Source organism: Embiotoca jacksoni, unplaced genomic scaffold (assembly GCF_022577435.1).
Source record: "Embiotoca jacksoni isolate LCO1_2020_lvr unplaced genomic scaffold, fEmbJac1.0.p SCAF_5, whole genome shotgun sequence".
NCBI lineage: Eukaryota > Metazoa > Chordata > Actinopteri > Embiotocidae > Embiotoca > Embiotoca jacksoni.
The window spans coordinates 14,401,486-14,427,925 of NW_027185403.1; the positions used below are offsets into that span (position 1 = coordinate 14,401,486).

At 40.8% G+C, this 26,440-nt stretch overlaps 1 protein-coding gene across 1 annotated transcript in view; it reads left to right on the forward strand.

The window, feature by feature from the left end:
- Positions 1–26,440, forward strand: part of ctnna1 (catenin (cadherin-associated protein), alpha 1) — a 75,443-nt gene that overhangs the window by 43,468 nt on the left and 5,535 nt on the right. The window contains exons 10-16 of the mRNA XM_069170889.1: positions 3,342–3,434; positions 4,370–4,526; positions 5,161–5,361; positions 8,022–8,173; positions 11,928–12,038; positions 14,101–14,282; positions 18,468–18,573. Of these exons, the coding sequence (XP_069026990.1) occupies positions 3,342–3,434; positions 4,370–4,526; positions 5,161–5,361; positions 8,022–8,173; positions 11,928–12,038; positions 14,101–14,282; positions 18,468–18,573 (1,002 nt within the window). The remainder of the gene's footprint in view (positions 1–3,341; positions 3,435–4,369; positions 4,527–5,160; positions 5,362–8,021; positions 8,174–11,927; positions 12,039–14,100; positions 14,283–18,467; positions 18,574–26,440) is intronic.

Sequence of the window (26,440 nt, forward strand, 5' to 3'; positions counted from 1 at the left end):
ATTCAGAGAATGACAGGGACAAAAGAAATGGATTCAATATGACATGCACCAAGCTTGAAGGCTTCCAACCAGAAAATGGAATGGCAGTGACATTAGACAGGGCGCTAGTTTACGTTATTTAGATAAGTTGATGTTTGTTTTGAGTGCTCATTCTGTTTTGATCATGAGCTTTGGAGTGAAAAGCCACTATAAGTCATAGAGATGTGCAACATGACAACTGAAGATGCAGAGACACCTCCATGGACCAGTGATCCAATGGAATAGTATAATCAGAGGTGGAAATTGCCCAACCATACTGGGGGAACCATGCTTTGCATAATACATAATACAAGGACAAGATTGCATTCATAGCTAACAAAATACATCCACCCCTAGCAACCAAGAGAAATATTTACAATCTGGTTTGTACCCCTGTTTGGCTCCACTTCTTTGCTTTCTGTCTGCATTTTCTGAGCATTTAAAGTAATTGGTCCTCTGTTTATGAAGAAGAATATAAATTGTTTTGCATGATATATGAGACGGTATGATTTATTGAAGCTGCATAATGTTGGAATGATGAGACAGTAGTGGTAGACATTTCTCATCACTCTTGTTTGTCATCTCATCGATTTAAAATCTACATAAGATCCATCGTGTTATTCACAGATTCTCACATCTAGCATTTCTTCTAAACCGGTGCACTGATTGGTAGTTAACCCCTTCCACCCTGGAGGTCTCTGTACTCTACCAGACCATATCTATTATTAAAATGCAAGTGGCACGATTTTTAAAAGGTTGCCCATCGTGGTACATTCACTAAAGAGGCTGCCTAGTACTTGTAATGCTAAAATGGATGTGTCTTTTGTTGTACCTCTTTTCTATGGCATCAAATTTGGTTGTGTTGCAGTTGAAATTTTTCAGAACAGGTTCACTAACATTACTGACTCATTATTATAAAGCTTTTTCTCTAATTTCCAGTTTGGATTAGTAATAGGAAATATCAGTTTTTGTTGGAGTTTTTCAAATTTCACTGTGGCCTAATAAGGAGGAATTATCTCACCTTTCTTATCCATACAGCTCACGACTGTGTTTTTTGGCCTAGCAGTTTTGCAGCTATTACGGACAAATTTATGGATGCTTTTTCATGTGGAAATGAAAAAGAAAGGATAGTGACTTAATGGGTTTAATGATGCACCATGATAAGGATAACGTTTATCTGATTGTCTGTTCTTTGTGTAGCTTCATAAATGGAAAAAAAACACGTCATTTATTGGTCTGCTGCATTAAGTGGCAATTACAAATATTGCCTCTCATGTTAAAACGGTTGTCGTGGTGTAAGAAGTTTAGGATTAAAGTAGTAAAATATAAAGATCAGAAAAGGTTTATGTGACTCTGTAGCATGAAAAAGCTGCTATTGTATTTTTCTGTGGAAAGAAAAATACAATTTATGCAGGTGCATTTTGTAATTGTTTGCATAGACTCATCTAAGAGTCTGGCTCCCCTGATACTTTAAATGATGTGGTCGAGTACTGCAAGTGGAACAACATTTGTACAGTTGAGGGTGGAATTTTCCTGTTTGGTTCCTCTTGTCTTTTGTTTTGCCTCTATGCTAAAATGGCTCCTCTCCCAGTGGTTCACAGTGAGTGTTAGTAAAAACTTAATGTGAGAGATCATGAAAGTGAAAACACCGGTCTCTCCATAAAGTGCTAGCTTTCCTTTCCATAACCACTCTCTCACCCTCATGGATTACTGAATGCTCTCCCTTTGCTCGTTATATGTGTTTGCATAATGACGTAGGTTATGTGTATATATCAATGTTTCAGTGCTTCATCAGTGCAGTGAAATAAGTGCTTCTCATCAGCAAAATTGCTCTGGAATGTTGAGGTGGGGGTCGGGCGTCTTATAGAGCTAAAGAGTTGGAGGAGAGGATCTTTCATACTCTTATTCCCTCTACCACTCTTGCAGAAGCAGTGAGGCGTTTCACCCCCGGCTCTTTAATAGAGAATCCTTTTTCTTTTCTTCCTTTTTCAAGGCTCATTTCCATAGGTTTGTCCCACATGTATTTGCTTTTTTAATATTTTTTTTTCTTTTTTTTTTTTTTTATCTCCAAGCTTCAAACTTCCCATGCCAGAACCCAATGTAGTTGAGGAGGACACAAACAAGCAGCTTTGCTGTCTTGTTTTGAAAAAAAATTCAAATAACAATAAGTTGGATTTTTAAATGCAATTTTCTGCTTTGGTGTTGCCCAATGTGACTTGTGAAGATATGTGTTTAAATGCAGTTTCTGATCCTACTTCCTGACAGTTCTGTTGCATTCTGTTTTAAATATTCTGGTGAAACCAGGGTTTTGTTTACAATGGCAGTGATAGTCCCTGTGCTTATGTTGCTTTGTGACCCAGATCTCAACAAGTAAAGTGAGCAAAATATAACAGCTTGATGGCTGAAAATAAAAAAATAAGACCCAAGCTGTTAAAAAAAAAAAAAACCTCACTGTCCCTATTCCTGCTGTTGTGCAGTGATGAGTTGTTTTTTGCCTTTGTAATTGATTATGTTTCAGCAAAAAAAAAAAAAAAAAAAAATTCCATTTGATAATCCCATTTTGGCACAGTTCCTCCGATCCCCAGCATTCTGTTTCAGCATTGTTACCAGCACATTCCAACCAACAAATGGGAATCTTCAAAGTCTCTGACCTAAATTTTTGTGACTATAAGAATATGCATAATGTTACTGTGCAAGACGCAAGAATATTTAGAAATAATTGTAGGAGAGTTTGATTTGTTGGTCAGTACATGGAAATATACTCACAAACCATAAATGTTGGCAGCTGCAAGCAAGACTTGCTGAGCTCAGCACTCCAGTTTTCATTCCACTGCTCAGTTTTTGAAAGTGTCAGGAATATTTGCCTCTCCGGGAGCGTAATGGCAATCTGGCAGTCTAGTGATTTACTCACTGAGAAGAATCACGTCCTTGAGTTACCAGCTACAACTTACATTTGCATTACTATTTTTTGGGAAACGAGTACAGCATTTTTATTTTATCTGTTCATTCAGCAACAGATTTGCTTTTGTTTTTTCCCTCCTACTGCTCTGGTTTCCCCCTCTGCCATCATATTGTATCATTTTAGCAGCTTTATAAATTAATCCTCAGCAGTGGGTTTGTATTCCACATGGATTAGTTGCATTGCAGGGCTGCTCTATTTCTGATAGAGAAGAATTCCTAAAACAGGCTACCATAATGAACTTATCCAAGTTTAATTATGTATCTATATATTGCCTTTTTTGTTTGTTTTATCTCAAAATAAGTCGATGTAAGACTCCTTCTCTTTGGATAATGAATACATTTTTTATGTGTTTTCTTTTTAGGTGGCCAACCTGGCATGCTCCATTTCCAACAATGAGGAGGGTGTAAAGCTGGTCCGCATGGCCGCATCTCAACTGGAAACTCTGTGTCCCCAGGTACCGAGCTGTTTTTCCCCCAACTTCGACCCAGCTCACTGATTGTGAACATCTTTGGGAGCTCAGTGGACATTAATAATGATGCTCCTCCATTTTTATTTTTTTTACTGGGGGACTACTTGCATAGTTTTTTTTTTTTTTTTAACCCTACTCGATAATATTCCGTCGTTTGTGCTAGATTGGCTCAACCAAAGGGACACAATCTAAACCACGGGTCTCCAACCAGTAGAATCGCGATCTACCAATAAAACAAAGAAGCTCTCAGAGGGGAAAAAAAGGTTGGACACCCCTGCTCCAAACACTATGCTGCTGTGATTGGTTGATTCACTGTCACTCAGCTGGTCTCTAACCCTATCCCTCGCCTTAATCCTATCGTAATCCCTCCCACAACATAACAATCAGTCACACTCCGTGCGTCTCTACTGGTCTAGCACCAGCTTCAATTGCCGTTTTGCAATTACCACACCTTAATTGGTATCAAATTAAGGTCAAAATCACATTATGCCGAATACAAATAACACATCTGGCTTGGTTGTCAATCTTATTACCATTGAGCTCATGAGCTCACAAGCCTTACCGTACCAACTACCTGTCCCTCATCTCTACTTCAGGGCCATGCCAGCTCTCTTCACTATGCTGCCACGGCTCTGTTGAATCTCATCTAATGACTCCCATCCATCTTGAGCTGTGATATGCACAGATGTGTCTTCCCCAAAACAAGCAGCTCTTAGTTTCTTTCCACTCAGTCCTTCAAAACACTCGTCTGTCTATAATCACTCCAAGGAAGGAATTTGCTTCGTGATGCAATCCTAACATTGAGGCTGGGGAATGGGGGTGGGGGGTATTTTTTTTTTCGTGCAATCAACCTATGCTAATCTTGTGGCTAAGGGCTGTGCTGTAATTGAGCTTTAATGGTTGTAATTGGGTGGTTACAGGTGATTAATGCAGCACTGGCCCTTGCTGCCAAGCCCAACAGTAAGGTGGCCCAGGACAATATGGATTTGTTCAAGGACCAGTGGGAAAAGCAGGTCCGTGTCCTGACTGATGCTGTGGATGACATCACCTCAATTGATGACTTCCTTTGTGTGTCTGGTAAGTGAGGTTTATTTGTGAAGGATAAAAAAAAAAATGTCATACTGTGGGACTGATCTGGATTTGTGATGTTTTAAAATGTAAAAATAGACAATATGGTTTATTAACCATATCTGTGGTGTTCGTCTTCTCTGATGAGTCACATCTACCAAAGCTGACTGGCCTCTACAGAGGGAAGCATAGCAGCATCAGTAGAACTACATCTTAGATTGACATCCTGTCACGCGTGTTAAAGCACACAAATGGTTTGTCAGGCATACCCTTAAAGAGTTCTCATTAAGCATTTAGCAGAGTGACTTCTCTCACCTCCAGCCAAGGACAGACTGTCATTTACACTGTAGAAATTAGCATTTTTACAGGAGCCCCATTAATAGGCAGTCTGAGAATTTGTCTTTCGCTCTCCCCACTATATACGTAAGCATCCCAGTGGCCCTTTTAATTTCCTGACTATGTATTTTCTTGTTGTTACTTATATAAACATGTTCCATCTTTAATTAAAGCATGTCGTGGATGAAAAAAGATGAAGTGCCATCTCAAGTAATCTTCTCTCCATGCAGGCAGGCTGATTGCATGCTTTCAACGTGTTTGACTAATAAAATGTATACACGACTAACCACATATCATACGTCCCCAGAGAACCACATCCTGGAGGATGTGAATAAGTGTGTCATTGCTCTGCAAGAGAAAGATGTGGATGGTTTGGATCGCACTGCTGGCGCTATTCGAGGCCGTGCTGCCAGAGTTGTCCATGTGGTCACTTCTGAAATGGACAATTATGAACCTGGAGTCTACACTGAGAAGGTCTTGGAGGCCACCAAGCTCCTCACGAACACAGGTACCAAAGAAACATAATGATGTAATTGCTGCCAACAGACTGCATTTACACCTAAATAAGGAACTGAATAATCAATAAGTTAAGACTGTTTTCAAGTTTGGTTACTGGTGAGACATTCCCACGCTGGCACCAGTAGTACGTGTTGACGTTACCCAGCAATGTTTGCAGTAATTCATGCAAATTTCAACCAGTCTTTTCTAATTACTCTTCCTACCTGAAGGGGTAGCTTCAATAAGCAGCGAGCAACACGGTGGCAGAACAATTTGTCCGTTGTCAGATCTGGAATGGCTTCCCCCTCTTTAGGCTGGACCCATTAGCAGTCAAGAAAGGCAGACAGGTTTTCTTAAGTCCTTTTCAAAATGAAATTATAGGAATCAAGTTAAATGAGGTTAATAAAATAATTTTGATTTCAACCATTTTTCATTTAATAGTGTCGAAAGCTTTCTGACCTAACGTCAACATAGTGTTTTCGTTGCATTTGTAATTAATTACAAATAGAAAAATAACAGGTAAATATATTTATGTTGAACACATTGACAAATTGAAGAAATTGCTGTATTTCACAAAACACTAGCAGAAAAAAAAAAAATCTACGATTTTACTGTTAGGAAAATCTCATTTACTGAATGAGAGCAATTTATTGATCACAGCCACAGCTGATCATTGTTTTCATGTTCTCATGCTGTAATGTTTTTGTAGTAGCATCTTGCAAAACATGAACGTTGTTTGTACCTATTAGTTAAGTAAGTTTGTAAGCAAGTGAGTTTATTTAATAGCACCGTTCACAGACGAAGTCACAAAGTGCTTCACAACAAAAATAACAGCAGCATACAACAATATTAAAAGCAACCTACAATCACATAACGCAACAACAGACCACTGGAATAAAAGCACTAGATATCAAGAGGTGAGATGAAGGCCAATCTGAAAAGATATGTCTTAAGACGTCTTTTGAAGGCGTCAACTGACACTGCCGGAGGCAGATGGAGGGGAAGCGCTTTCCACAGAGTTGGAGCAACCGTTTCAAAAGCGAGATCACCTTTCGTTTTCAAACGGGTGCGCGGGACAGCCAGTAAGCTCTGATCAGAAGACCTAAGTGACCTACTGGTGGTGTAATGTTGGACCAGGTCAATTTTATATTCCATGACCGTGACCATGGAGGGCCCTATAAGTAACAACAAGGATTTTGAACTGGATCTTGAACCTAATGGGCAACCAGCAGGTTCTGGTTTTGAAACAACACATTTTAGTTTGCCAATGTTTCTGAGGTGAAAGAAGCATGTACGGGTGAGTGATTTGACATGCGGCTAAAGACATGGATTGGTCAAAAATATCACCACGGTTTTTAAGGTTGGACTGAACGGCTGAGGAAAGGGATCCAATACACAGAGACACCTTGGTGGCTACACTGTCTGAAGCTAAGATCAGGACCTCAGTCTTGTCTGCATTAAGCTGTAGGAAGTTGTCAGCCATTCAGTCCTCAATGGCAGTCAGCCATTTGTGCAATAGGTGAAGTTTGTCAGGTTTAAAGGACATGTACAGTTGTATGTCATCAGCATAACAGTGATACGATATTCCTTTTGAACTGCTTTATAATTTGGCCTAGAGGGGAGCACATACAGTGCTGATAAAATGGGACCCTGGAAAGAGCCCTGAGGCACACCGCAGGACAGAGCTGCTGTTTCAGACATGTAGGGACCCAGCGACACAGTCCATTAATAGTATATTTAACACGGATAACATTGCAATGTTGCTCCTTTGTGACTTAGTTCATGTTAACTGATTTGAAAGAGTCATTCGTAGAAGGTTGATGAAAGTCATCACTGTGGCTGTAAAAATCTCTATGACCAGATTGTTTGTTTCCTTCGTAACATCGTTTTCATACAGAAGCCTGCCGGTTGTAAACAGTCTGTAAGCACAAAACCAAATCCTCTTTTGTTTCTCGATCCCACTGCTTCATCCCTCCACATCAACGCCCTAACATCTATGCCACTCCCATAAAGTAGCAGCTAAATCCGAAATATTGAATATTAATGCAAATGTGCTGGAGAGCCTTCCAGAGCAGTTATCAAATTGTCAATGATGCACAATACATGCCCGCTGGGGCAGCTTTGTGAAGCCTTGTATTGGAAAACTCTGTTATGCCAAATCAGGGATCTGTTCTCTTCAGCTTCGTGTTCCATACCAACAATGAAAAATTCCTCCAGAGAAAACTATCTTTAGTTGCACTTGAATTTTGTTTCTTTTTTTCAACAGAACTTAATTAGTACTTATTAGTATCTTTGAGGAGATCACCGATAATAATCACAAATATTATTTCCCCAGTAGATTTGATGTTTTTTTGTCAAATGGTTTATGATAACCTGCAATGTCAAGAACAATGTCACAGCTGTAGATAAGTGGGCCAATGTAAACCGCTCTGTTAAATTCCCACCTGACTGCTAATGCTTTCACAATCTCACTTCCTCTTTTTTGGTTGTTTGTTGGAATTGGCTAGACTGTGAGTTTGCGCAACATATAGCTCTGACTTTTTCAAATATTGATAAAGTTCAATACTATTTACACCATGATTTTTTTTTTTAGGTTCTGTTCTCTGTGTTTTTGGGGGTGAATTTTCATTGACGTTTTCTTCTTCCACCCTTCATCTCGGCTTCTTTCAGTCATGCCACGGTTCACCGAGCAAGTGGAGTCTGCTGTGGAGGCCTTGAGTGCAAACCCCTCACAACCTGTGGATGAGAATGAGTTCATTGATGCATCCCGTCTGGTATATGATGGCATTCGTGACATTCGTAAGGCTGTCCTCATGATTAGGGTAAGTTGCACTCATTTTATTTTTCTTCAGCTCTGCAATGTAAGACTTGATTTTCCCCCCTGCCAGGAGTTTAAAACCAATAATTCTGATCCTCAATGATGCTATATCGTTTTCCCTATAACCTACTAAATCTGGACAGTGTGGGTTCCAGACTGTCAGGAGTAAATAATGCTACCTCACATTTCATTAGAACCCAGCCGATATTTCGGCCAGCTCTTGTTGAATGATATTGGCCTGTTACAGTTATACCGGTGTTGCCGTATGTTGCCCGATATACAAGAAATAAAACTTTGTCAGTACAGATTATAATGCATACTGTACTGTATACAGTACATATAGGTAAAGAAACCAATGTTTCTCCTAGGCAGACAGTCTTAGGGAGACCGGACGCGCCTCCTTTAGCAGTTAGAGGTTGAGGTTTGTCTATTGATAGCTAAACTTTGGGCTTTTATTTATGTTTCCCTGTGTCCACCCGGTGTTCTGCTGCGCTGAGTGTCTGTGTGACAGAGAGAGCACAGAAGAGCAACAGTACAGAAATTAGCGTGACTTTGAGTGACAGAAAAATGCATGAGCTACTCTTACGCTCGGCTGAAATGAAACAGGTGCACAAGAAATGAATTAACCATTAACAGACATTGGATGTAGTTTCAAACATTGGAGCAAAAGTCAGATAATCCTCAATATTGTGAGAGTCCTGGGTCATTGTAGTGTAACGTGTGGCCAGCGATCTCTGCACCAGATGGTGATTTTAATAGTATGTGATTAACTTGTCTCAGGCAAGAGCTGACCTAATTGACCAGACTCGCAATCTACTGTAACAACAGCCTCAGTTGTCTGTGGGTTAATGGCTTTTGCTTGAGTAGGACCATAACTGAGACAGATGGTAGTAGGGTACCACTGAAGCGTTACCCAATTGACTGACAATGAGCTGACAACAAAACCCATTGCAGCTTTAAAGAGTGAAATGGATACTTCTTAAAGCTTTATAGCATGACTACGTTAACTACTTGAAACTGCCACGTTTGATTTGTTATAAAGCAAGTAAGTTGATTTGTTGAAGCCACTTCTCATGTGTAACAGTTCCTAATTATGTATTTATTACGGTGAGTTACAATGTGCTGGTTGGTTGTATTATGCCATCTTCCATTATTTTCCACACTTTCATCTTTTGAATTGGAATCATTAGTTGTGACAGCACATTTTGTGTTGACAGTGGTGCTCCGATAACTGCTTTGGCTCTCGTTAATAATGCTGCTCAGACATAGACAAAAAATAAATGAAAGCTGGACCATTATGCTGTATTTGCATTATAATAAGTAACTGATTTAAGATGGGAGGTTTTAATTAGCATTCTTTAGTTGGACTGCAAGCCTGAGTACTATATTCAATTCCATCTGCCCCAGCTACAGTCTTGTTATCCAGATTGATTAAGCTGTTAACACGGAGGCCTATGGGGTTGAACACCACCTCATGGATGAGTGGGTGTGTAGGTGTGCATGTGTTAAAATTAACAGAGGATTTATGAAGAACCTTGCATACTTATAATTTATCCATCAGATTTATTCTGCCATTAACTGCCAGCTGGAGAAAGTGATGATACTCCACTCAAAATGCATCCATTATCTAAATATAAAAAAAAAAAAGCAGTCCAGTTCCCATGGGTTTGCCAGGGTTTCTTGATCAGGTGCGAGATAATCACCAAAGGCTTTGTGTTGATTATTCAGCAGGAAATGGCTTAGCTTTTTTAGCCTTGTAGTTATGGTATTTCAATCGGCATCTACACAACACTCTTCAGCTTACTTTTAATTGCTCTCGTTTATAATCAAATTACAAGTGTAACAAAAACATTCATGTCCATCTAGAAGAAACCCGTGCTGGCGGAACAGTCCTTCAAGTGCACAGTTTACATGTGAAATAAGACATGCTGTGCTCCGGGTCCAAAGAAATATTAAATACTCCAAATCAGCTGAGCTGAGATGGCTGAGACATGAGACACAAGAACACTCTCTATCAATTTTTTCTATAAACACTCACATGCATGTGCAAAAGAGAGGCCTGGTCTTAAATCAAAACAGACAAGTGTGTGGCCGGGGCTCCTTAAGATGGACACGTCTTTAACCCCTATAAGTGGAGCACAGACAGTCTGTGCTGGAAGTCCCTTGTATATTTGACAGGCAGACAGATCCCTCTCCCCACCTGCAGCGACATCACAGAATATGCCTCCCAGACATGAACCTGTCTCCAAGTCAGAGAGCCACTGACAGTTAGATACAGGGGGCAGCTGTCGTTACCTTAGGATTTGTGCAGCTCATCACAGCCCAAGGTGATATTGCTGGCTCTGTCCTAAAATAAAAAAATAAAAATCTGCTTGACCCACAGAGGCTATGAGCAAAATGTCATAGAAGAATAACAGTGGGAGTTTGACTTTTGAAGTGGCCTATCTTTATATTAGAGCAGATAAAAATACTAGATAAAACTAGGCCTGCTGTCTGGCTTTGTCATGATCCTGTAATTTCAGCTCTCCCCGTCTTCTCTCAATTATCACACTTCAGATACCATCTGGTCATGTGTGCCTCACAGAGGTGAAACGTCGTATTTCAGCTTTCACACACAGTGGAGATTCTGGACATTATTTAATTAGATATTGATTAATATATTTTACCACAGCATGGAAAATGGTATTACAATTTCAATGTGACAGCAGTAAATTCAGTCTGCTGTTTTTTGTGAATATGCAGGCCATTGTTGTCACATCTCTACAGGCATGTCCCATTGGGTGCCCACCATCAGCTATCATTTCTGAGCCTCACACATTCACAGGGTTATCTGTTGCACAGGCCACAGCAGGGGATATCTGCCCCACTGAACAGCATTGTCTGGGTTGAAAGAGATGCCTGTTAGTCACTACAGCTTTATATCTGAAACCATACCCCTGGTCTCTTGAGAACAAGAGCGTCTCTACATTCCATAAAGCAGTGTAAGGTTGTTCAGAGACCTTCAGCTATTTTTAGATGTGAGGGCTCCAAATCCATTACAGAAGGGAGGTATTGAGACAGCTGGATAAGCACAAGTAGGGGCACCGGCGTGATAATGGACCTTTATCCATCCACATCATCTTCCCTGTGCCTATATCACCACCAAATACATTTTCCTGTCAGTCAGTATTGTATTTTGCCTTAAGCATGACCTATTGAGATAGAAATTCTTTTGAATATTAATGTTTATGGAAAAATCGTTGCCCATGGCTTGTTTTGTATTCAGGGCAGGGGAAGAGGTAAGGCATCAGAGATGAAGTAGAAAAGTTCCAGAAGAACACAATTCATGGCTCCACCCGCCTTTTTACAGATAGCAGCGACAGATGGGCCTCCATAGCGTTTTCCTCCCAATATGTTTCATACCAGCTCGTACCTTCATTTTCCCTCTCAAAATGCACAGGCAGCACATTACACTTGATTTACAAATTCATTTGGCGTTTACAGTTTCTGTACCCAGCTATGGGGAAGGAGACATTTATCTGATGCTGCCCTGGCTGGCAGCACCAGGGCATTTCTCATAGATAGTAAGCAGGTTTCTTATTTAATAGTGCTCACAATGCTGTAGTATGCCAATATTATTTTATGTTCTCCACTGACTTACAAATGGCTTTTTCTCACCTTATTCTGCTTTATTTACCATTTCTCTTCTTACTTTTCACTCATGGACATTTGGCTCCTGTTGATTTCTCCTTTGCTACGTCTCTGTTGTCCCATTACAGACTCCAGAGGAATTGGATGACTCAGACTTTGAGACTGAAGACTTTGATGTTCGCAGCAGGACCAGTGTGCAGACAGAGGATGACCAGCTTATTGCCGGCCAAAGTGCACGTGTAAGTTGTACATTTCTTCTGATAGTATTTGCAAACACTCCTGAGTCTCATTTCCTTCCTCTGACATCTTTAGTTGTCAAATGACATAAACAATACCTTGAGAGAAATGAATAAAAGGTTCAAAGGAAAAATACAAACATGTTGAAAGTACCATTTTATTTGCCATATAAGAAAGTGCATTCACCAGTGTCTCAGAACAAAGGCGTATTCAAAGATAGTTAGATATTCACTTACAAGCTTTTGTTATGCTTCAGGTACTGAGATGAATGCTGCCATCCAACTTAAGTACATTTATGTGGCATGTTTAACAAGGCATCGGAGAAAAAAATGCTCATCACTTTCCCGGTAGACTGAAATTTTTCTTAGAATACGACATTATCCAAAGAGCAATTTGTTGTCTCTTTCAAAAGGCTTTAGTTTTAGAAAAGAAAAGATACTTTGTCATTTTTTGTTTGTAGAAATGCTGATTTATGTACAAACCTTTGTAACAGGGTTCTCGTGTTAATGCTGTCCCAAACAGATATTCTTTCAAACACTCAATCCCCATACTTAGTGTTGAAGGGCTATACACAGTTGGCCTTGCACCAAAATAGCTAATGTGACTCAAGTATTTGAAAATAATTTCACCTAATGCAGCTCTTGCGTAAAATTGGGTCCCATTTATTGTGTTGAAATAGTTGTTTCCCATTATTCAAAGAATTTATATTTTGTGTAGTCTCGGTTATCCATGGCATTTGGTTTTCAGACACTGTGTCCTTGTCTGAACCAGTGAATTTGAGTTGGTATTTGATATGTTGAATGTTCAGGTCAGACTTCACTCTGCAAGAAACCTAAAAAGACTCCTAGCAGATAAGTCTGCAATTTATTTCCCTGTTAATGGATTCGGTGAAATAAAGTTAGAATCTAAGCTCTCATGTTGTTGGATAAGCTGCTCGGACTGTCCTTTCGGTCCTTTACATGCCGCTGTTGTAACGACAAAATTTCCCCTTGCAGGATTAAGTATCTATCTATCTATCCATTTATCCATCTACCTATCTGTCCATCAATCAATCATTATACTCGGTAATAGTCAGCTGTAAAGACCAGTATTGTCATCGTCTGTGGTTGAACCACAAACCACTCGAGTCCATTTTAAGCTTGACTTAATCGTTACTTTAGAGGCAAACTGCATTAATTATTTAAAGACCACAGAGTAATAAGTTAATCTTAAAAATCCCTCATGGCAGAGTGATCCATAAGTACATTTTCAAGAGATTTGTTTTGATCAGCAAAGATTATCTGACTGTTTTGTGAGGTAGAATGTTTTCATATTTTCCCTGCCTAAACAGCTTTATTCAAGCTTAGGTGACTCCAGAGAGAGAGTCCTATTTACCAGTAATGGAATGAACACTCTTGCGATGATATTCGATTTCCTGCTCTTAAGTGTCTGCCTACTTTGGCCTGACAAGCTCATCCATTGAATGTCTGATTGCCTGTTTGAAAGCTGCCCTTGAACTTCCCAGCACAAGAGGATGTATAGAAATGATGTTAAACACGTTGGCATGTGATATCAAGTATTGCTAAACAAATGACCTTATATTGATCTTCTTCAGCTGCCAGAGCCACTTGGTTCGATGAATGTATATTTTTCCATCACACGTTGCATATTACTCAGTAACTTTGAACACTGTTTTGAACCCTGCCTTGTATTAATAAAAACTAAGGCAATCGGTGATATCGAGCTTAGTGCAAGGATATTTATATGATTCATTCAACCGTTTTTCAGTCTTTAAACTTCATTCCCACTTGCCCATTTTGATTATTAGAAATCAGCACCAAGAGCACAGGTTCCCGTCCTAATTGTGGGTTATCAATTAAGTTTGTAAAACAACAAAAAAATGCAAGAATGTAATAAATAAATCACAGAGTAGTGTAATACAACATAGTACCACAATACCTTTCTCTCTTGTGTCAAACAAAACCATTCTCTTGCTTGCCAAAAAACCAGTATGCATGGCCTCAGCAACACTATGTTGAGGTCTTGTGTGCTAACCCTCTACAATTTCCATAATTCCTCCTTCAGGCTATCATGGCCCAGTTGCCCCAGGAGCAGAAGGCAAAGATTGCAGAACAGGTGGCTAGCTTCCAGGAAGAGAAGAGCAAGCTGGATGCGGAGGTATCCAAGTGGGATGACAGCGGCAATGACATCATTGTGTTGGCTAAGCAGATGTGCATGATCATGATGGAGATGACAGACTTCACCAGGTAAGTGTGGACGAACAGCCTGGCTTGTAACCAAAGTTATTTTTCTGTCTTAGCAAATGGTAGCCCATTTTATGATTGCATGTATTTTGGGTATTTGCCTTGGTGTCTTTATAGCGCTTTCTTCATGCACGGGGCCCATATACAGTACATATGTCACCTTACCCTTTCTTCACATTAATATTCCAATAGTTGTGCACTTGAAGCAAAATGCCTTCAAGTCCAAATGCATGTTCAAATTAAGTCTGTGTCAAATACAATCAGCCAATGGGCCTGCATTTGTTTCCCCAACATTCAACCATATCTGCACAATACTTTGCACCGAGTTGAACACGGCTGTTCATGCATCAACGCTCTTCATTTTCCTTAAGCAGCACTGCAGGTAGGATTTTCTTCTTGATTATTTTTTCCATCCTCCCCTAATCTTAATATGCACAACCATAAGCGGGGCGTCAAATCTCCCTCTCTCCCGGTACATGAATAAAGCTGTGTGTGCACTGTAAAATCTTAAATGGGCAGTCTCCCTCTGCAGAGCTACTACAGCGTGGCCATATTCAGCCTCACTACTGGATTAATAGGACAATGGAACAAACAAGAACAAAATCCCAGGAATCATGATGTGCCCTAGAAAGTATGAAACATCCTTGCAGTAAATATTGCTTGAAGAAATGCCTTGACTAAAAACAAGTTAATGTGAAGGTTCATGTGGTTCAGAGCTGTGGGTTTTTTCTGAATTTACAAATTTCATCCAGACCTCATAAGTATTGATTTCTGTACAGAAGCCGCTGTTTGGCAAATCTCACCAGTGTAACCAACTACATGAGAGAAATTACAAAGTTATTGAATTTAATCAACATCACATAGGTCTGATAACCTTGCAACAGCTGTCCACATGTAAACGCAAAGAAAGCAGCAACACACAAATTAAAAACAGAGGATTGGAACTGATGCGTTCGTCCCAAAGTAATTGATGCTGTTATCCAGACAACAGTTATGTTTCTTATCAGGTAAAATGTTCGTATTCCTAAGTATTCTTTGCAAATCTTTAAAACGCATCAGGTTAAAACAGACAGTATTACTAGAAAGATGTAGCTGTATGTTTTAATACACTGGTACTGTAATCCCCCTGTGTGGATAGATGAGTATGATGAACTGTGACCCTTGCAGGAAAAAAAAGAGTGGCTACATAACCCTGAGATCACATCCTCAAATCCCTGACATATTTTATATTGATGTTGTGCATGTGCATGTGCATGTGCGAGCATCATATTGGAATTTTGCTGGTTGTCGTACTACTGTACCGGCACTTTTTGATTAAGGCTGGACAGCATTTCTCTGTCTCTGTTACCATCCTGTTCACGTGATGGGAGTTCATCGCAGTATGAGAGGGGCCATTCTCACTGGATGCCGGTGTTTGTATGAGTGGGCCTTTTTAAATTTTCAAGTCAGTTACTCAGAGGACGTTTTGTGCCTAACTCTGAGTCACATCCGTAATGACGATGAAATGCTGTCTCTCTATCTTCATCTTCTGAATGGGTCAAAGATCCTGTCTCCTTGGCCAGAGAAGTAAAATACTGGAAAACTGTCGCACAGGAAAAAAAAAAGATAATTGCTACCTTTTAGATTCCATCCACTGTAGATCCTAATATAAATGAAATGCAAATGATACTGCCTTCGTCTTAGACTACTACTTCTTTATTAGATGACATCAGATGTGTATATTTTAAGAGGTTAGTGATTGCTTTATATTAGCATAAAGACTGCTTCTCTCACATTTGTATAAATAAGAAACTTCTCTAATAACTAAAAGAAACAGCCAGTTGAAGATTTTTTTAAATACAGCATATACTGAAAAAGATCTTCACTTTTTACACAACTACAGCTGAGCGTGACTCTTCATGAAGTAAATGCCTCATATCATTCCAAACGTGCTTTCAAATTATTGTTGTTGCGTGTTTACAATCAAAAACAACAAAGCTAGACAAGCAGAAAAACAATGAGTTCAACTGAATACATTTTTGAGAATTATGGCAGAGGTCTTTAAAACTTTTGAGTGCTGAGATGAAAATATGAAACAGCCCAGGGCTGAATGCACCAAATGAACGTTTGATGAAATTTGTCTGTATTTTATTTTAATACTAATAAAAAATAGTAGCAAGAAACAGCCAAACGCAGCTTTTCCATCGCTCAGAACAGAAACCAAATAAAGTAGTTAGTTCATTAACCAGTCTTAAGAAAAGAGTAGCTTTTAGACTACTTGACAGTGACGTGCATGTGTGTGCGTGCTTGTGCGTGCGTGTGTGCGTGTGTAGGCTGAGTGATGACACGTGGACATTTGCCAGGTAGAATATATATCTTCCCATTATACCTTGACTCTGGCATGCGGTGGCAGCACATGGAAGGTCAGTAGCTGGCTAATTCAGCCCGCGCCCAAATTATTGCCCCCTCAACCTTGAGCTGGCACAAAGCTCTGCCAAGGTTAATGCTGTATGAGGTAATTGATCTGGACCTGTCTCCTGACAAATCAGCAGAGAGTGAGAGAGATTCTTGTTGACTCCTGCATCGCTTATGGTTGCATGGCAGCTCTCATGAATAAGGCATGTGCGGCTTAGAAACATGCAACATAGTTGGGAGCATCCTGTCACAGTTCTGTGCTGTGGAGGGCTTGACTTGCACACATCTGGAGGCCTGCGGGTGTCACCAGACCAAAGGTCCTCAGCATGTTTAAATACATTATTTAAAATCTGATATGGGTGTCAAAGGGGATATTTCATTGGTTCAGTTCTTACTGTATTTATTCATTGTGATGTGATGTGTTTTTTTAATGGGACAAACCACAGCATTTGACTATCGACACTCTTTTTGCTCGTATCATTTCTTATTTTTTCCCCCTGCGATGCCTTCAGCTCTGTCTCCAGAGGTTGACTTATCCCCAGAGAGCCTCCAGTATGTGCTCTGATGCATAGCCTTTTCCACTAGGACCCTGGCTTGCTTTACATCAGAGCAGCAGAGGGAGAGGAGGAGAGGGGAAGGGTTGGAGATGGGAGGGGAGAAAAGAGGAAGCGAAAGAACAGAAAACAAAATTCCATCTGTTCTGGGTTGGATGGCTCATTTTTTAGCCTGCAGAGAGCAGCTTTGAATCCAATTTGTGCCTCTTGCCAACTGTGTCCCAGAGCCCCTCGAGGGGGCAGAAAAATGGCAAATGGCTGACAAGCTTTACAGTGGGTCGGGTCAGGGTAAAGTGACCTGTGTTGGGGCTAGCTTCGTTTGACTCGAGAAGGGTCAAGGATTCGTGTGTAAAGTGAGGGCAATGACCAGGGCCTTTAAATTGCATTAGACTCAAATATACTGTACTTTCGATTCTCTCCATTTTTCTTCGTTCTCTTTTTGGTCCCAAAACTGAAAGAAAATGGGCAAACAAAATGTAGAGGTAGTGTGTGTGAAGTGATTTTGAGGGCATCCAATTTTTCTCTGCTAACAGACATTAAACCGGGCTGGCCTTCGTCTTTGCCTTCTAATACGCCCTTTAAAGCTACTTGAATGAAAAGGCTCAAAAAGATTGTGCTGAGAATCTCTGTTGTGGTAGAACGTGTTTGGTGCTGGTGACTGCTGTAATATGATGGTCTCTTGAATTTAGTATTCTTGAGAATGCCTGAGAATAAAAGTGCTGCCAGTTTTAGTTTCAACAAGCGACCAATATATTTTTTCAATATGTTTTGTCATGCTTAAACATCTGGAAAAATGAGCTTGACACCCAATTTATAAAGGGGGGGGGGGGTGGCGCTACAGAGAAGTGTGATGGTAGAGCATGAGCCGTGAGAGTAAAGTCTGCATTTCAGGGATTATAAAATGTCCTCAACTCTGACTGAACAATATGGTGACAGATTGTGTTAGTGTTGTGTGTGTGTGTGTGTGTGTGTGTGTGTGTGTGTGTGTGTGTGTGTGTGTGTGTGTGTGTGTGTGTGTGTGTGTGTGTGTGTGTGTGAGAACCATCTATGCACAAGCATACATTTTTATTTCTGTGACTTTTCCTTGAATTATTCCCATAGTTCGCACTGCAAGCTCGCGTCTGGCCGAGAAACTTCCAAAACTAGCAGCCGCTCCACGGCTGGGCTGCTGCGCCTGCATATTGGGTGAGTCTACAGTAGATCAAAAACAGTGACAGATCTTTCCGCGTTTTCTCCCCAGGGGGAAAGGGCCACTAAAGAATACGTCTGATGTCATCAGCGCTGCCAAGAAAATTGCAGAGGCAGGATCAAGAATGGACAAACTGGGCCGCACCATCGCTGACCAAGTAAGTCATAAAGAACCTCCATCTCCAGCGGTTTGATGTTAACTATACCTTTGTGCACAATATATAATTAGCAATGTGGCACATTGACACTGTTAGGGTCCATTAAATAATGAACAGGGTCAGTAACACAAAGGACAAAGAAAGGACAATTTCATGAGTTTTCTTGTGTAGAAAATTGTAGCACTAATGTGTGAAATAGCACCATTTTCATGTCTAATGCAAATTTACACGCTTCCGGCACTGGGACTGCACAGCAGATGTTGTTAAATGAGAGCAGCTACAAATTGTAGTATCATATTTACTTTCCTTCCCCGCTAAGAATTAGCATTTTATAAGCTCAGACTGTGCCCAGGAAATCGTACCTATCTGTGATTGCTGTTAGGAGACGGACATCACTAATACTTCCCATGCCAGAAGAAGGGTCTGTAACAATGAGGGTCGCATGTCATCAGTGTGATGCTCATTCATTTACCACAGGAGTTAGTTACTTTCTACTCAGTCATGAAAGTTCTGACTGGTTCATGAGTTACATCACGGTGTTGACGTCGTTGGCAAGTTGTTTTTTTTAATACCCAAATGCCAATTAGTTCTGAACTGACATGGACTCGTGCTGTTGTGATCAAACCGAGTGTGGAAAAGCAAAGTCTTCATACAGACTGCATCTTGATTGACCCTCCATTTTGTATTAAATGTCATCCTTCACAGCACTGCGTGTAAGCAGATGTAAGACAAACATTTCTTTTGGACTCTTCTCTTTGCCATCTCTACAAAACTGCAACAAAGTAGCTTTCAGCACATGGACTTTTCTTTTTGCACATGTGCCTTTTTATTTAGTTTCATTTCATTTGTTCACATTTGGAGCAAATCCAAGAAACAGACTGACACAGTGTCAGTCTGTTAACAACTGCTGTGATTTGTGCTATCCATGAAACAACCCATACCACTCTGTACCAATTTCATTCAGGATCAAACACTCTCCTTCCTCCATCTCCCACTCATCAACTCCAGATTCCATCATCTCTCCACATCTATTCCCAACGCCAGAGACTATGGTCCCCGACATAGGGAAACACGCATTCAATTATCCATATTGTGCTCATATGTCACTTAAATACTTGCGCCGTACTGCTCCTACATAATTTATCCCTCAACTTATAAATGTGCCATCTCTTAGGCAGAGACTTATTGGTTCATTGTCTGCAATATGTATACATTTTGTTGTTAAATCATGGAAGACTTTAGCTGTGATGTTTTCAACACGACGTGGTTGTCAGATTGAGGTCTTCTCTTGTAAAGACGTGGCTTTCCACTGAGATGTACCAGCTATGGATGTTCTACCACTTTTATCAGAGAACACACCGCCGCCCAGGACGCCACACACTGACTTCAGATGTCAGCTGTAGGATTTCAGCTTTGATGACATTTGTTGACTTTGTCGTTTTCTCTCTTTGTCTGGTTTTGTTGACAGCTGATAACATGTTGACAAAACATTATAACATAAAGCATAACGTCTGTTTGTTCAGTAACGAGTTCATTAACATTCAATGTTTAAGGGATGACTACAACACATGGATTATAAAGCTTTCCATTGGTGATTTTCAATTCCATTAGAATCTCCTTTACAACCATAATAATATATTTGGCTCTAAAGAGTCAAGGTTTTCCTACTTAAGGTTAATAAGTAGTTTATATGTAGTTTGACCTAATATCCACCTACACGTCTTCTGATAATCGGCAAAAGGAGCTGATACTTAATAATTGTATACACCCTATATAGAAGAATCTATGACCTTTTTATTCACAGATTCAAAAGGAGAACAGGAATATCAATTACCCTTTTCCAATTTGCCACACAAGCAGGGGTTTCAGTTATTCCATCACATACTGGAAACATCTGCATTTAGCTGTTAGCAGAGTTCTCTCCCCCATAGTCAGACATAATGAGCTGCTGCCCTCCTAGAGCCCTGCACGTCTGATATTTTATTTAAGGTGTCCTCAGATCCTTAAAATTACAGACCCACGTCTATCACAAAATAACACTCTTACCTGCGCTGACCTAATTGTGTTTGAATCATCTGAATAAGAAACAAGCCGCTCTGGAAAGTGACTTTTATATGCCTCACTGCTGCTTTTGAAGATGCTTATTCACTTTAATGAAAACGGTGCTATCCCCCAAAGAAAACAGATGGGCAACTGTGCAGGTGTGTGAGCATGCGTGTCTGTGTGCGCAACACGTCTGACTGCCTCTCTGTGGGACACATGTGTGCGGATGTGTTGGATCCAGGTGACTATTTTACCCTTCCATCCCCAACTATTTGTAGGTACTCGTTTGTTTAATGTTTTTTTTTTGTGTATGTGTATATGTACACGCTATTGGAGGATTTGGGGGTTTGAAGCACTCAAAGTATGAATAAATGAAGAGCTGTAGCTGTTGAAACGGACGTCTTTGCCAAGAGTGAGGACCCCTTCAGCCTCTGAACCCATCCAGCTGTCCCTCTTAGCCTTTCTCTCTCAGCAGAGACCAAAACACTAACTGACCAGGCGACACTCACCTTCAACACATCAGCCGGGGCTGGATATGGGGTGGAGGGCAGGAGAATGATGGAGCGACGGGGGAGGTAGAAAGAGGGAGCAGTGCATTTGTTTGGAGAGAAGTACAACCCTCTCGAGAGATGAATCCATTAAGAGTGCTTTGCCTTTTAATTAGCAGCATAATTGCCAGGTGGCGGATTTTTTAAATGTATTTACGCAGGTGGTTTATATTTAGGGCCATCTCTCTTAACAAAGCAGGAGATGCCACAGGCCCACCGACAGAAAAGGCATGGCATGTCGGGATGGTCTTCATACTCCAGCAGCAATATCTAAGTGAATCACTACCAGGACGCACACACACTGACGGAGTCAGAGGAGCAAAGGCAATGCTGCGATTGCTCATTAACCTAGGCATATTAATCACTTGCGCTCTGTGCCTCTGGCCTGCAGGGCCTGTGTGGGTTTGCTCCTCATATAAAACACATTGGCAGATGGTCCCAGACTGATAGCACAGCATCTCAACCCACATTTTCTTTGCAAGACTGTCATGGTGTGTTTTGCTGCGGGAATGTTGTGTTCAACAGAAAAGTGCAGGTGGACATGGGCTAGTTTAGCGTTTCTGAAAAATGGTTAAATATGTGTAATGGAGCCTGATTAAAAATTGAAGAAATGAGTGTAGTGCAGAGATGAGCTGCAGGATTTAGGTCATTGCCGTACAAAGGTCTGCACTGCAGTTTATTAAGAATTTATGACCCTCCTCTGCAGGGCACCTTATACGAATTCCATCTGAGTGGGTTGGTAAACAAATAATGCTATGTAATTGAGATTTATAATGCAAATGTGTGAGCCACTATGTAGCCCATAAATGTCTCCTGCTTGCCTCCTTACCACATAAACACTCACATGTTCACATACAAACACATGCACATAAAATAAGCCTTGCATATTTAGAGAATGGGCATGCGCTTGCCGTGTGTGTTTGTTGTGCAAGCTTTATTCTCATGATGTATACTGACATACATAGTGTACTTTTCCAATTTGCATTCAATCAGTAGAGATTTATGGTGATCCATGGGCTCTGTTGCTGGTCACAGTCTAATCCCGGCTCTAGCCCCAGACGCTTAACACCAGACAGGGTTGTAAATTACCTCCTGCAGCATCAAAGTAAAATCACCCAGAGAGCCCACAAATTCTCAGCTCAGCAGTTCAAGGGTCAGCCGACTGCAGTTCAGCCCAACCAAGTGAGGAAGACCCCTTTTGTTTTTGACAGTTGATCGATTGTTTTGAAAGACCCTTGTCCATGTAATTCGATTAACGTATGTTTTTTTGTTTTGTTTAGTTAATCCTCAGGTTACCAAAGCCAAGCTCTCTTCATTTGGTACTAACAGCCAAACAGCTCCCCACCATGTTGAAAGGGTTGTATAAAGTTATCGTTTTTTTACAGTTGGAAATGGACTTAATACTTGTTGAGAAGTATGGATGACTATGATGTGGGCTGACCGAGCAGCGTACAGTTATTCAATATGTTTCAAAAGCCTTAAAAAAAAAAAAAAAAAAAAGCTCAAAATGTAAAAAATGTTAAGTGCAAATGTTTAAACTTACCTTCCTATTCTGTGGCAGCCGTGTTCTCGGTTTTGCTTACACGTACGATAGGAAAATGCCTGACTGACAGGTGCAGCATGAACATTAAAAATTGATCAGGGCCATTTAATTGGTCCCCGTGGTTACCTCCAAAGTGTTTTTTTTTTTTTTGTTGTTTTGGCTTGCTCGCAGCTTGATTTTCTCCTGTCACTCCCCAGACTCCCCGTATGCTTCAATGTCACATTAATATTCCCAAATGCCAATGTGATTGAACTGGACCCATCCAAATATGGTGCATCTTTTTAGCCAATGCAGTGAGCAGACCTGGCTATCATCGCGTAGTTTAAAATGAATTGGGATTGATATTGGTAACCGTATGTTAGATTGATGTTTAACCCTCAGCACCAGACTGACAAAATCAAAATAGCACGTGATGTTGAAAACACCAGCACGCTTATTAACTTCATCAGAGCTCTTGCTTCACTTACTTTTATCCAGCAGTGAAACTCCTTTACATTTTTTTACTGCAGGATTTTTTTTGAAACTCTCTTTCCTCTGTGCTTTTGAAGCCCTCTTTTCCATCATCACTTCTCCTTTTGATAAATGTTTCTCCATTGCAGTCATTCGTACTGTTTTTTTTTTTTTTTTTTACGTTTTCAATTCCATTTAATATAGTAAACATTTTTTTTCGTGACGGTGTATTTATCCCAAAGTGTCGACAGACTGCAGCTTGGACTCGATCATTTTTCCCGTCCCTGCAGAGCTGTATCTCGCATCTCAGTTATTGCCTAAAGAAACAGAGTGGTCTCTCCAGTGCTTTGTTTCCTGTATCTCTGTAAACTTTGCCATGGATCTCAGTCACTTTTCTTTTTTTTTTTCTTTTCCCCAGTGGCACTGAGCACACTCTGTATCTCATGCATCTCTCATACATCTCTGCATTCCTGCAAACCCGCTGGCAGTTTTGAGGTGTATGGGCAGATAAAGGTGCCCAGTGGCTGCTTGTCCTAAAGGTCCTTTCTCATGTTCGGCACAGTTCATTATCTACTGCCGTCTGCCACACACAGGCACACCGTTGTCTGGTTTTGTTCCCCTCCTCATACTAGACGCCTGAAGACTCGCGTGCAAAACCTTGCAAAGTTTGTTCAATTTGAAGTGAACAGTGGTGGTGCACGAACACGTTTTAATGTCTGGTTGTTTTTTTTTGTTTTTTTTATATTGGGGTTGTATTTACTTATTTTTGCTTCAAGACCCAACAAAATAGTAATTTGCCCAGAGGTGACCAAACTTTTGCGTACAACTGGACTGCGTGTGTCGGAGCAAAAAAGCCGCACGGGGAAGCATGCGGGCTGGTCGGAGGTTTTAGATTTCTTTTCTTCCCTTTGAGCTACGAAAATCCATCTCCCGCACCAAGCGGGCGGGCGAGCTCATGTGAATGAAGGTTTTCTGTTAGTTTGAGCTTGTATTTTAACTGGCAGGGGAACAAATTGGGCTGTTAGTATGTTATGATATGAGGTGATTTATAGGGTTGAGGTATAGTTATCGCTGCTTTTTCTATTTTTACTTTTTCACCGTACTTCTCTCTGCAATTTCTCGTCTCAATTGACAAGTAGTGATAAGAGCGTTTACGAATAACTGACTGCAAAAATGAGGGTGCAATTTGGGCTGCTACTACTTTTCGCAAGGCTTTAGCGACTAGCTTGAAGTCGGAGGATAAAGCAACTCGTGCCTCCACTAAGTAAAGTAAGTAAAAGCACTCGAAATCACTGCACTAAGATCTGAGGACAGTCCAAGTGTGAATTTTCTAATTCCAGGAAGTGACTGAAAAACAAACATATAACACTTCTCAGGGTCAGTGCTCCTTAGCAGGTTGCTGGCTGCAGCACATTAGAATGCTGCCCTGTCGGTAAATATTGGAAATTGGCGTTTCCTCTGGGTGATGCGTCCGGAAAGGTCAGTGCTGGACGGCGGCACCAGAGTGGCTCTGCCCCCGTCTCTGCTCTATATAATGGAATTCTGTGGAACCGCATGGCATTCGTAATGATGGGATCTGACCACCCTGATCATCATGTATATCACAGATTGGTAATCAACACACAGCACAGTGAGTTAGTTTTGTTCAACATCCTGAACTGTTCTTATTACTTCATTTCCAGTTCTTTGTTGTGGACTTCGGGGAGAGGAAAAAAATACACAAAAGGAAAAGCAGAGCACATAAAATTTAATGATCTGCTATCCTTTGACCCAACTTCACTTTTTATTTTCCCTTTCTTTCCCTGAAAAGGCACTTAAAGCAGGCAGTGGAGGGGCAAGAACAACTAGACTTGAATCGTTGACATTTCTGCCTGTCCTGCTGGCTCCTTTTGAAAGACGGTGACTCACCTTTTCTTGTAGTTTCCCTTGAAAAGACATCCGCACGGGTGTGATGAAGTCTCTGGTGTCCCTCTTCCTGCTTTGCCATCTCTCAATAGTGGCTGACCAAGCAAGGTTAGCTGTCCCAGTCCATAACTGACCGCACAGCATGTGAAAAAAAAAACCAAGAGGTCATATGAACAATCCTGAAGGACATTTTACTGCAGCACTGACACGAGACAAAAAAAAAAAAATATAAAAAAAATATGCAGTGAGGTGTTGTAATAGTCTAAATGGAAATGAATAGTTTCATAGTGGGGCTACATTTTCGAGTGGAAAGCTGAGTTACGATGTTTCCACGGCCTGCAGATAAAATAACATATAGGTTGAACAAATACACTTCAAGTATATAGATATTATTATTAATTATTCATACCATAAAGTAGAAATGCGGAGACCTAAAAGATCTTGGGTCCTATTGATGCATCTCGATTGAGCAAATGTAGATGTAGTTGAGTGAAGGTAGTTGGTGAGGTACCTTATTCTCTCAAACAGCTGTTGAATTGTCTCCCACCCGCGTTAATCACACACAAGGCTCCTGTTTGCGTTATCAGAACAATCCAAGGTGTTCTTGTCTCTTCTCTGCGCAACTTATGCATTCACATGTGACATTCGGAGCAGCCTTGCAGAGTTTCCTGAGTGCTGAGTGAAGCCAGCAGCTGAGCTGAGTATGAGCACAAGTGATGCTTTCACAGTGCCCTGCTCTCTGCCGTCGGAATACTTCCCCAAGCCTTCATTAGCATGGCTGCTGCATTCAGCCTCATCCCAGGTCTTTGCTATTGCATGTGTGCATCTGTGCACGCACACACACACACACACACACACACACACACACACACACACACACACACACACACACACACACACACACACACACACACACACACACAAACACACACACACACACACACACACACCGACCGACTTAAACGCCCCTCCCAACTACAGTTGAAGCCTCTTGTCTACGTTTCTTTTCCCCTTATTGACTCCTCCACACGGTTCCCCCTCCAGCTCCCTCTTCATCCTCCTCTTTTTTCCTACTTATTTTTCTCTGGTTCGTTCCTCATCTTTTTAACCTTCCTACCTCTCCCATTTTCTCCGGTCTAACAGCCATGTATTAGTCCTCTCCTGTATGATGATCATCCCCTCCAGCTCTCTTTCCCCTCATCTCCTCCTGCATTCCTTTCTTTAATAGAATGTCAGCTCTTACATCTCATTCCTCTCTACTTAGCCTGTGCTTCTATTAATCAGGAGTGGATGGTAATGATAGAGAAGGACTTGGACAATTTGATTAAAATTGTCACGGGACATCGATAGAACTATTAATAATGTAGGTGTATTTGTT